Source organism: Primulina eburnea, chromosome 9 (genome assembly GCF_022965805.1).
Source record: "Primulina eburnea isolate SZY01 chromosome 9, ASM2296580v1, whole genome shotgun sequence".
Taxonomy (NCBI): Eukaryota; Viridiplantae; Streptophyta; class Magnoliopsida; order Lamiales; family Gesneriaceae; genus Primulina; species Primulina eburnea.
Genome location: NC_133109.1, coordinates 28,564,896 through 28,577,730, shown reverse-complemented (window position 1 = coordinate 28,577,730; position 12,835 = coordinate 28,564,896). Strand labels below are relative to the sequence as shown.

At 35.5% G+C, this 12,835-nt stretch overlaps 1 protein-coding gene and 1 long non-coding RNA gene across 3 annotated transcripts; both read right to left on the bottom strand.

Annotated features, from left to right (window-relative positions):
* Positions 1 to 19: 19 nt before the first annotated feature.
* Positions 20 to 7,961, bottom strand: LOC140841467 (mitogen-activated protein kinase homolog MMK2). Its single transcript, XM_073208929.1, has 6 exons — positions 7,517 to 7,961; positions 6,860 to 6,989; positions 1,958 to 2,095; positions 1,243 to 1,575; positions 838 to 1,021; positions 20 to 492 (listed from the first exon to the last, which is right to left on the bottom strand). Exons 1-6 carry the CDS (start codon positions 7,681 to 7,683, stop codon positions 320 to 322), a joined length of 1,125 nt encoding a protein of 374 aa, XP_073065030.1. The 5' UTR covers positions 7,684 to 7,961; the 3' UTR covers positions 20 to 319.
* A 1,828-nt stretch (positions 7,962 to 9,789) lies between these two features.
* Positions 9,790 to 11,488, bottom strand: LOC140841465 (uncharacterized). 2 transcript variants are annotated; one of them, XR_012120194.1, is made up of 3 exons: positions 11,276 to 11,488; positions 11,043 to 11,178; positions 9,790 to 10,807 (listed from the first exon to the last, which is right to left on the bottom strand). It is a non-coding gene; the product is annotated as an uncharacterized lncRNA (long non-coding RNA). The 2 variants fall into 2 exon arrangements; XR_012120195.1 differs by having other exon boundaries at positions 11,325 to 11,488.
* Positions 11,489 to 12,835: the final 1,347 nt, after the last annotated feature.

Here is a 12,835-nt window from a genome sequence, read left to right as displayed (position 1 = left end):
ATGAAGTGAGCACAATCAATGAGAAGAAATCTTGATTTTATCACGCAAAAATTACAAATGACACCAATTTATAGCAACAGTTTCTTCTAGACAGTAGAAACATTTAGTACAGCTCTTTGTACAACATTCACTGCAAAGATAACAAGGAACACCATAATTCTTGCATCTTAAAAACAAGCTTATCATCATACAACGGTAACAAATGTATCTCACCAGTTCTCCACTAAAATTATTTCTCATTTCCAATGGGGGTCCAAAGAAGATTTCTACATATGTCAAGAGTAATTCAGAGACAGGATACGTAGCACGATCGCTTCCCTCAATGAGTTGGGTCGGGATTGAATTTCACAGACTCTCTCCAAATGAGTTCCTTAATGTTCTCTTCAGTGAAAGATGGCTGCTCAAAGTCGAAAACAAAAGGCCTAGGGCAAACGGGCTCCTCGTTGATATCATGAAGAGGTGCCAAGTACGGGTGACAGAGTGCCTCATCAACTGCGAGTAGAATAACAACGTAAAGCCAACAAAGTTGAACTAAAAATGTTACTAAACAGAGTTTCTGCTTCTCAATATAAAAGAATCATTCAGATGAGGTTGTTGAAGTAAAGTGCCATGTGGAAGTGTCATGATTGAGGCATACTTCATATCACCCACCTTTCAGATGACTCCAAAGTCATGCCTTGATAGAGATGAAGGATTTAGATAGTTCAAGTATTAGGATCCAAAATCATGGTCAATTCCACAACATTATAACAATTTGCGCAGGGTTTAGCTAAAGGTGGCAAATGTAACTTTAGATCACTGTTTAATAAAATGACTTAAAAAGGAATATATATATACCTGTAATACGTCTGCTTGGGTCAAAAACTAGCATTTTTTCTAATAAATCCAGAGCCCCCGGAGAAGTGTTACGAAATCTAGCAGAGAATTGTTGCCTCGGGTATTGTGGGAGCTGTCTCACATATCTTCTGGCATTGTCACTCCTAAGAAATCCGAGACTAGCATCATCCGGAGAGCCAATGAGCTATCGCGATTACGAAAAACATAACGAGCAACATCAAGAAGAAACTAACATTAGTTTTTAATACATCACGAAAAACAAGATGAACAAGAACAAGAAGAAATCAAATCAGTTTGTTTTTATATGTTGAAGTTTTAAAGAAAACCCGAATGCCTGAGATAAAATTCAAATAAGCCAAAAATGTTGACATGTATATCTGGTATAATTTTTTCGTAAGAAAATACCTCTGTGATAAGTTTCAACTGATGTACATAATCTTTGCCAGGAAAAAGAGGCTGTCTTGTCATTATTTCACCAAGTATGCAACCTACAGACCATATATCAATCGCTGCAGTGTATTCCGAACAATTCAGAAGCAGTTCTGGTGCGCGGTACCAGCGAGTAACGACATATTCCGTCATAAAATCGGTTTCAGATGTTGTCCTTGCAAGCCCAAAATCTCCAATTTTCAAATCACAATTGGCATTGAGGAGCAAATTACTTGGTTTCAGATCACGGTGCAACACACTTGCAGAATGAACATATTTGAGTCCTCGCAGGATTTGGTAGAGAAAGTACTGCAAATTTGTATTAAAAACAAAGAAGTCTACAGCATTATATAGAAGTTAAATTCAATTACAAGTTAATTAAACTAACTTCTATAAGCACACCAACTAAATTTTCTTTTGCAATGTATCTAGTAGCTCCTATTTAGTTTCTACAGTGACGCCTTTTCTCTTCTATTTATTGAAGGTGGTCAAAGAAGAAAAGGTATATGCGAAGTAGAAGATGACACTCAGTAATGTAAAAGCAACTCATAAGGAGCTTCCAAATTAAAAAAAAAATATATTGCTTTTCAAAAAAAAATTACTATAGACAGAAATGACGTGTTCACAGTGATCTATCACTACTGCCACCCAAAAGGGAAATTCTGTATGCCATAAGAAAATGAGGCCTAACCCGACAATGATCATCAGCCAATTGCTGGTTGGACCGAATAATTTGATGAAGATCAGTGTCCATTAGTTCATAAACGATATAGACATCATTGAAGTTCTCCTTTTGTGGCGGTCGAATGATATCTTTAAGTGCAATAACCTGTTTAAGTAGAATGCAACTTAACTGAAGATTCTTTCAAATATTCAAGGCCGCAGAAAATGCATATAGACATTAATAGGACATTGTTTTGATGTCATTAGCATGCCACCTAAATTCAAGTACACATGGATAAGGAGAAACAAAAATTCAGACAAACTGATAACTCAAATAAACTGATTTAATTCGGTTTGTTAAGAAACAGTCACTCCTATTTTTGGTTTGAAAACATGAGTGAAATGTGTAGGTACAAACTGATAACTCAAGTAAACTGATTAAATTTGGTTTGTTAAGAAACACAGTCACTCATATTTTTGGTTTGAGAATATGAGTGAATGTTTAAGTCAGCTATTGCCCCACAAGTGTAAAGCTCCCAAATTTTGAAACTCAGGCATAGGCATTTTAAATTTACGAAGTTCATACTGGATTGTTGCCAAGAAACTCAAATTTTAATGTATATATACAAAGATGTATATTTCAAGATAAAAGATTTTCAAGATATGCAGATTGTGATCATCATCTATCCACAACCAAAAATAAAAAACTTAAATCTCCAGATTTCAACATATCCTGATTTTCGAATTTTGAAGATGGAGATGGAGTTCAAGTCAATCTCAAACCCCTCCTCAACACCAATAAATAAGACCTCTTGCAATTCAAAATTTACACCACTTTCTTCACATATTTTCGGAAAAAAAAGGCTAGAGGAACTTAGACAAAACGCTGCAGAATTTTTCGAGAATCACCCCCTGGCTTTTCACGATTTTTGAAGAAAATTGATAAGTGGACTTTTATTTCAAAGATGTGTATATCTTTTAAATCGATCGAATATATTTTTCGTTATATGATTTGTTTAAAAATAATATGTTTCAAACAATGTTATGATCCGACTGCATATGATAAAGGATTTCCGAACTATGTAGGGCCCTTATACAGTGTGATTGTAACCGTATGACCCTTATATGTTAGATTGTAATCATTGTATGATCTCGCCTCTTAGAGAACTAACAATTAGATACTGATATCAGTAAACTATGGAAAATAAACTATGGAAAAAAGATGAATTTCCATGCTTCAAATTTATGAGCTTCAAGTTTACGAGCTTCACGTTTATAATATGATTATGATATGATCTGTTGTGTGTGTGTGTGTTGTGTGTGTTCGATCTGTCCCCACTTGCTGAGTATTTCACTAAACACTCATCCCTTACTCTCCATCTCCAGATAAGAACGTGGAGCAGTTAGACGAATAAGAGCAACATATATTTGGGACTTGTCAACAAGATGTTACAATTTCAGGAAGAGTAACCTGGAACGATCCTAGACCGCAAGGTAGAATTCGAGATTAACTTGGTTCTGGTGTTGCACCAATATTAAAGGCACCCTACCGAATAACTCTAGCTGAACCCAAGAAGCTAAAAGAACAACCCCAAGAACTGTTAGACAAAAAGCAAATCAGACCAAGTGTATTTCCTTGGGAGAGCTCCAGCCCTATTTGTTGTAAAGAAGAATGATGTAAGTATGAGGTTGTATATCGACTACCTTCTAAATCAATAAGATCACAATCAAGAACAAATATCTTCTTCTAAGAATAGACGACCTATTCAATCAATTTAAAGGAGCTATGGTTTTTCCAAGCTCGATATGTGGTCAGGCTATCATCAACTGAAAGTCAAAGTAGAAGACATTCCAAAGACACCCTTCAGAACAAAGTACAGACATTACAAGTTAACGGTAATGTCATTTAGATTGACAAATGCTCCAGCGGCTTTCATGGATCTCATGAACAAAGTATTCAAGACAATCTTCGACAAATTTGTAGTAGCGTTTATCGACGACATTCTCGCGTATTCACCAAGTGAAGATGACCACAAGTAACGTGTGAGTTTTGGCTAGAGGGAAATATGAGTTCTGTGTAGAGAGCGTCACTTTCTTGGGTCATGTAATATCATAGGCACGAGTATCATTGGATCTCAAGAAGGTAAAGACAATTTTAGACTGGCCTAAACCAAAGACTATAACAAAAATTCAAAGTTTTGTAGGGTTGGTAGGCTACTATCGAAAATTCGTCGAAGGTTTTTCTTCGATAACCATACATATCTCTTAAAAACTCACACAAGAGAACTTCAAATTCATGTGGTGTGAAGAGTGTGAAAAGAGCTTCCAAACGTTCAAGAGAAGCTCGCATCCACACTAGTACTATACTACCTACCGAAGGCAAGAGCTTTACCGTTCATAGCGACGCATTAAATGGAGGTTTATGATGAGTACACATGCAAAAAGAAAGGGTAACCACGTTTAAAGTCGTACGGGCAAAATTATCATACTCACGATTTAGAGTTAGCCGCCATATTTTTCGCATTAATAATTTGGAGGCATTATCTTTACGGTACCAAGTGAGAAATATTCACAGATCATCAAAGCCTTAAGTACTTGTTCACAGAAGGAATTGAACATGAGGCAGAGACGATGGAATGAACTGTTAAAAGATTACAACTTAACAATAAGCTACCATCCAGGCAAGACAAACAAGGTAGCTGATACTTTAAATGGTAAGATGATCCTAGCATCACTCTCTGCACAACCATACCTTTAAGAAAACGTTAAGCTAAATTAGGATAGAGACCCGCTTTGACGAAACTTAAAGAACAAATCAAAGAAGGGAAGTCTCAAGATCTTTAGACTGGTGACAAAGGAGTCTTGAGAATGAAAGGACGATTGTGCGCACCAGACGTTGATAACTTTCCATAAGAAGTGATGTCTGAAGCACATAAATCAAAATTTCCAAAGATGTAGAGAGACTTTAAGAAAATATCTGGTTGAGCGGAATGAAGAATGACATATCAGAATTCGTCTCTAGATGTCAAGTATGTCAGTAGGTAAAAGCTGAACACCAACGACCTGGAGGACTACTCCAGGAAATCCCAGAATGGACATGAAGCATATTTCCATAGATTTTGTAGTGGTTTGCAAAAATCAAGATAGAGTCGTGATTGAATATAGGTAATTGTAGTAGATAGACTCATAAAATATACACATTTTTTTCCTGTTAGCATGAAATATAATCTGGACAAGTTGGCTGCGCTTTTGGAAAAGTTTCCAACAAGTCATAGGAACCAAGGTCACTCTCAGTACGGCTTATCACCTACAAATAGATGGTCAAACTGAGAGAATAATACAAACCCTTGAATATATGCTAAGAGCATGTGCCCTAAGTTTCAGTAGGAATTGGAACGAGCATCTACCGTTAATTGAGTTCGCCTAAAAAAAAGCTACTATAGCGGCATTGGAATGACACTGTACGCAGTCATGTACGGGCGGAAATATCGATCACCTCTATACTGGGATGAAATAGGGGAAAAAGTTATGATTGGGTCTGAGCTGATCCAAGCAACAGTGGACAAAGTAATTCTCATCGGAGAAAAACTTAAGGCTGCCCAAGATCGAAAGAAAAGTTGGTTGATCTGAAAAGAAAACCAGTGGAATTATATGTCGGTGAAAAGGTTTATGTAAAAGTCTCACTCATGAAAGGAATTGTCCGATTTAGCAAGGCTGAGAAGCTGAACCCTAGATATGTTGGACCTTCGAAATTCTCGAAAAACTGGTAACATTGGCTTATAGATTCGCGTTACCACCCAATATGTCAAGGATCCACAATAGTTTCGCAATTAAGAAATAGATTATGAATCCAAGCCATGTTCGTGAAGCGGGACCACTCCTGATCGAAGGGAATTAAAAGGAAGAATTGAAGTACGAGGAAATTCATATTCACATCGTGGACACCAAAGATCAGGTGCTTAGGTGAAGAACTATTCCTTATGCCAAGGTGCAATGGTTTAATCATACTGAAAGATAAGCCACCTGGAAACTGAAAGAAAAAATGCGTGAGCAATATCTTTACCTCTTTGAAAATCAAGTCAACTCAAGTTTTGATAAAGAATCTTTAAATAAAGAGAGAGGGATGTAAAGCCCACAAATTTTGGAACTCGGCATTTTAAATTTTCGAACTTCGTACTGGATTGTTGTCAAGAAACTCGAAATTTAATGTGTATATACGAAAATATATATTTCAAGATAAGCAGATTGTGATCGTCATCTATCCGCAATCAAAAATAAAAAATTTAAATATCTAGATTTCAATCTATCCCGATCTTAGAATTTTGAAGATGGAGATGGAGTTCAAGTCAATCTCAAACTCCTCCTCAACACCTATAAATAAGACCTCTTGCAATTCGAAGTTTACACCACTTTCTTCACTAATATTTTCGGAAAAAAAAGGCTAGAGGAGCTCAGACAAAACACTGGTTTTGATCTTTGCACTAGAAAGCTAAGAATACTCACCAGATTGGAGGGTCTCTTTGGTAATCAAAATAAAAAAGGCGCTGATTGTGAGATTAGAATATTACTCATGGTTATCCTTTATAATATTCCATTAGCATACATCACCAGATCTAATAATTTTCTTGCTCCATTCATGGGATTTTACTTACTTTGACTAGGAAACTGGTTCATTGCATTTGTTCTGTAGGCTACATACTTTTTTGACCTAATAAGAAAAAAATCACATTTTTATATTTTCCTGTCTGACAAATTCCAAGGAAATTAGCACAGCAGGTGACTAAAACAAGTGATTGAAATATTTAAGAAGCAACAAAATCAAGTTAAACATTTATAAGTTCATTCAGAAGAAAGGAAGCACGGCCAAGACCCAAGCAAGATAAAAATAGCTCTATCAAGATTTAATTCTATAGGCTGGTAGGATAATTACATTGTCATGATCCATATGGCGCAGAAGTTTAATTTCTCGAAGGGTCCTTTTAGCATCAATTCTGTTGTCAAATGCATTGCCAATCTTCTTAATAGCCACCTCTTCGCGTGTCTCGGAGTTCACAGCAGCACTGAAGCAGATGAAATATCACACTTTCCTTCATGCTAATAATGAACGGGAAATAGAAGGAAAACAGATAGCAATTGCGACACATCACATGTCATGACATGCTAACCAGTGATTGAAAACCACACCCCATAATCACAAGTGACCAAAAAAATTTAGAGATTTATTCAAAAATATAAAACTGAAAGCAACGATGATAACAAAATCAAATTTTCTTCCATGATTTTGCACCTCCGGATGCAGGGGACGACGTTCAAGTAGCCTTTTTACACGTAAACTAGCAAACACCAAGAAGAAGAAAAATAAGAAATAACTCAAAATATTCTCAGATTCAGTATCCTGATCAAAAGAGACATTTGTTCAAAATTCCAAAATTCAGTATCGTGAAGATCTGGAAGCAGATCAGACATACAACCATCAAAACTCGGAATCAAAATTTATTCCCAAATCAATTTATTTTGGAAAACTAAAATACACCAAGCACAACAGACTCGAGATCAAGAAAAAACAACAGATTTTCTCTATTCTCACCAAACAATGCCATATGCCCCACGACCCACAGGCCTGATCGGAACATACTTACGGGAAACTTCAAAGATATTCCCATACACATTGTACTGGACATATCTTCCTCCATGAGCGGGCACCCCTTTGATATTATGCCCACCATGATCACCGGCACCAGAACTTGACTCCATAGAAAGAAAAAAACAACACTCAAGACCAAAAACCCAGCTCAAAGATTGAATCTTTGATCAAGTTCTTGGCTTCTTTGGTGGTAGTGTCGGTGCCTCTGAAAGCAGAACGTGATCCTCTTACATTTCTTAGCCTCTGGGCCGTGTTATTCGGTGGTAAAATACAACTTTATTTCGATTTCTTTATAATTTTGGGAAGAGAAAGTGGTGTTGGCGTGTGAACTTTTGAACTGGAATGACTCGAGATTACTCGTGAAATTAATTGACTCGTTTGAGAGGGACGATTGTAGGTTGGTTCTATGAATCTTCAACCATACACTTGGCCTTGGATAAAGGTTGACTATATATATATATATATATATATATATATATATATATATTATTTGATATGCTGCACACCTATGTGAGCATCGATGAGGTGTCACTCACTAATTAGATGCACAATTTTTCTATATTTCATCACGTCTAATGGGTGAGTGACACATCATCGATGCTCACATAGGTGTGCACGATAAGTGTGGAGCATATCAAAACTCATATATATATATATATATATATATATATATATATATATATATATATATATATATATATAGTATTTGTTTTTAAAGTAAATATAAATATATAATAAAAGTAAAAAAATAAATAGTTACAATAGTTACTTTTAAAGATGTTTTTTCAATATGGTAAATATTTATATAAAATATGTGTTTAAAACCATTTTTTTATTTAATTTGACTCGATAATTTTTATGTTTTATTTTTTTATTTTTTTAGAGATAATTAGTATTTGTAATTTGGTGAGAATAATTTTGCAAAATAATGTTGGTGAACCTCTCAAAGTGCTTAATGGGTTGGAAAAAGGTTGACTATAGAAATATCAACTAGTCTTCCCTTGTAAATTAAATATAAATATAACAGTAATAATAATTAATTTTTTTTAGAAATAATTACTTTTTATTTTATTTTTTTGAGGGAAATTACTTTTTATTTGAGTATATAAGTTGTTGGGAGACAACCATTGGCAGCCAGACAAGTAATTAGTGATGTACTAACGTAGGCTTCCCACAAATAATGTCACAATCGAAATTGCCTACATTTTAGTTTTAAATTTCAACAACAATAATAAAAGAGTACTCTATCATAATATTTGGTGAGCAAAAAACATTTGATCATATAGTTGGTAGACTCAAAAACATTATTTGGATTTGAAACGAACGAGATTTTGTTATAAATATCTCTATTTGAATATTAAAATTAATAAATAATAATTTATAAATCTATGAGGGTATACCACATATTAGACAAGCTTTTTAGGATGTTACGCTTCTTGAGTTTATAACCTAAGAGGTGACTTAAAAAATGGCTAATATCGTATCAATGTCGATAATAAAAATTATAGGTTAGATTAATGTGCGTGATTTATGCATTGAATACTGAAAGTTGAGTGAAAATCGTCTAGAGTAGACCGCCGCAGACGTCGACTTCTTAAAAGATTTGCAATGTTACAAATGTCTCATATCGAATATTAAAACTAATAAATAGTAGCTTATAAAAAACCATTAGGGTATACTGCTCATTAGGTAAGTCTTTTGGGATTGTACCCCTTTAGGTTTATAATCTAACATTGATACTCTCGTTGATAATCGACATAGGAGAAGTGAAGACCTAGAAAAAGACTACCCATCATATCAGTGTCGATAAAAAAAAATTATAGGTTTGACTAAGATACATGATGCATACACCAAATACTGAAAGGTTTCTAAAAGCCGTCTAAAGTGGGCAGCCACGAACGTCGACTTCTCAAAGTATGAGGTGTATTATCACTATTTGTTATGTGTTTATTAATTCATCCACATAAAATCATTAAATTCATAAATGAATTTTCAAAAAAAATGGGTATGAGGTGTATTATCTCTATTTGTTATGTGTGTATGCATTTGTAAAACTCATTTTAAACGAAACAATATGGTCAAATTTTACAAAGAGGGGATATCGAGAATGTCAAAACCAACTATTTTGTGCACACAATTTGGAGGCAATGTTCTGACATTCTATTTACAATGACTTATGTTCAAACACCTTAATCAAACATTATTTTATGACCCATAAATCTTCTAAAAAAATGTATCATATCTGTCAAGAATCCAAGTCTAACAGAATAAGAATTTCAATCAAGGTTTAATTTTCAAACTAAATAAACGAAAATGGGTTTGACCTAAAGGGTATGGCATGGCTTTTCCTCTGGCGCACATAAATGCCAACAAACATGAGTTGATTCAAGCATTTTACATGGGATTGAACTTCCATTCATAGGAAAAGATTACACATGCACTGTCATGCTCGGCCTCTAGGTGGCTCTCATTCAAAACGACATACGACAAAGGTGTGGTCTAAAAAGTCCCAAGATTTGAAATTTTCGTGTGTCGTAAGATGCCCAGCCCCTCAAAATACATGGATAGCCAATGATCAAAATGATAATACCACCGAGCTTATAGGACGACATGGTTTCTTCTGATGTCCCCTATGTTAAAATCAGAGATACCTACAGTGCATGCCTTGTTAATGGATGATCAATTCTGGAACAGGACGATTACCTTTCTCAGTGGGAACTGGACAAATCTTGGAACAATTTGCCGTTCCTGCATTTTCAATGAGAGGAAGAATATCAAAAATAAAAAAGGAACCACTTGTTTTTTTTTTCCTTATGAAAGTGACATATAAGGTTATCATGGGTTTAAGCCATGCATCATGAGAAAGGAAGTTATCTGCCTCCAGCATGTGTATCACATGACCCACTTTGGGTCTCTTCTGAACATCAGGATCCACGCATCGAAGGGATACCAAAATAACACGTTACAGCACCTTCGAAGCAGGCTTTTTGGGAAGTTCAGGATAAACTGCTTCCTCAGATTTCCGGTTCCTAACCATCATTTTGAGCCAATCAATCAGATTGGCCTGCCATTTTTAGTCATAAATAATGGTTAGAAATAAACAACCTCACCAATTCCAAAAAAAAAAAAAAGAAAACTGTCGAGATTTGAAGGCTTTTTGGGAAGTTCAGGATAAACTGCTTCCTCAGATTTCCGGTTCCTAACCATCATTTTGAGCCAATCAATCAGATTGGCCTGCCATTTTTAGTCATAAATAATGGTTAGAAATAAACAACCTCACCAATTCCAAAAAAAAAAAAAAGAAAACTGTCGAGATTTGATTTCCGGTTCCCCACCATCTTTTCAGCCATTAAATCAGATTGGCCTGCCATTTTCAGTCATAAATAATGGTTAGAAATAAACAACCATCACGAATTCCAAAAAAAAAGAGAGACTGTCGAGATTTTCTTGCTGTTAAACTTAAACCGACCTTTTCCTTAGGAGTTAGGACGACTGTAGTCAACAGGAGATCCTCCGGTTATAATTTGTATAATCATATTCCGAAGCTGTAGATATCACTCTTCTCATTCAGCATACCAGTGCAAGCATATTCAGGAGCAACATAACTAGTGTACCACACAAAAAAAAAGGTCGGTCAGTACTTCCCAACTACAGAAGTAACTTACTGTGAGGAAACATGACAACAAATTCATATATATATACTAAGTTCTGTCTGAATTCAGTAGTTTTGAAATCCCATGCATAATCTGACAACTTGGGATTCCATTGACAATCGACCAGTATGTTGCTGAACTTGATGTCACCATGAACAACCTTTGGTTCGATCCAGACCCTCATGAAGATAAGCCAAGCTGCCATAAAGACGTGTATAAGCCATTCAAAGGTCATGCAATGCTGTAGCATTAGACGAAACTATATTTATTTATTTTTTTTAACCGAGTTCCTGCATTTTCTATAAGTTCTTTTAACGTTATTTTCCCTCTTAGATATGTGTGTTATCTTAAAGAGTTTCATGTAATCATTTTAATTTGGCAGCAGCACTGCTCAAGCTCGGCGTGTTGGTGGTTCCGGTTTATCTACTTCTAACAGTTAGCTGCTCTGTTATTTTCACGATGTTTATTTGCATCGATTGGATTGTTTTTCCCCTTTTGATCTGTTTATATTTTTTTATCGCATGTGTTGCTGTCATTCAATGATATAATTCCATCATACAACATATATTGTGTCCGTTCCTCTGGCGTGTTCTTCTATTTGTAAGTAATATATTGTTATTTTCATCGTGCCTTTATTTTACTTGGATTTTTTTGCTCGGTTTTCCTATGTTCATTTTTTCGCACCTGAAATACATGGGGTTTTTCCCCAACTGCATTTCTTTTTAAAATTCAGACAATGAAGGAGATATTGATGGTATCAGTGTCTTGCCAAAGGTTCCTTCATGTCAATTTTGTGGCGCACATAGATTCCCTTGTGAAGCTCCATCTTTTTGTAGCGCATGTGGTAAGATTAGGTTGGCATCTCCTAATACTCTGATTGCCTTGCTGGAATTATTCAAGGACCCATCGTCTCCCTTGGCTATTTTATCCCCGTCGTAAAGTACGATTGTACAACAATGTTTTCTCTTTCACTTCATTTGGGGTTAGACTTGACAAGGAATTGGCTTCTCTTCAACGTGGGGTATACACATTTCGTGCGTCTGGCCAGATTTTCCATTCATTGCCACCACTTATACCTAAATCGGATGGGTCCAGGGTATTTCCAACTTTATTTTTGGGACAACGATAATGAGTTGGAAAATAGGATGGTTTCTTGTAGGGATTATTATTGTTACAATTTGCAAATTCGTGGTAGCAACACTTCGTTAATCTTGTATGGTGGTCGATTATTGAAGCAATTTGTTGTCGATATGTACTTTAAACTAGAAACACGAGATTAGATTACTACAGAAGACACCAAATTGAGATAAGGTCGAAATTGTACCATGGTGTGGTTGACAGTGTAGCCAATGTTGAATCACGTGGGAATGAGGTCGGGCAACGTGTTGTTTTACCAACATCTTTCATAAGAGGTCCAAGAGATATGCGACGTCGATATCTTGATGAAATTGCATTGGTTCAGAAATTTGGAAAATCTGACTTGTTTATTATGATGACTTGAAATCCGGATTGGAAAGAGATTTGAGAAATTTTATTTGAAGGTCAGCTTGCTCATGATCGTCCAGATTTGGTCTCTCGAGTGTTTCGTGCAAAATTACTTGATCTTAAG

Bases quoted from the DNA above. Each gene is read 5' to 3' on its own strand.
- LOC140841467 (XM_073208929.1), bottom strand. From the start codon at position 7,683: ATGGAGTCAAGTTCTGGTGCCGGTGATCATGGTGGGCATAATATCAAA. The intron at 2,096-6,859 runs GTAATTATCCTA...CTACTTAAACAG, and splicing joins GCCATATGGATCATGACAAT to GTTATTGCACTTAAAGATAT. The intron at 1,576-1,957 runs GTTAGGCCTCAT...ACAAATTTGCAG, and splicing joins TGGCTGATGATCATTGTCGG to TACTTTCTCTACCAAATCCT.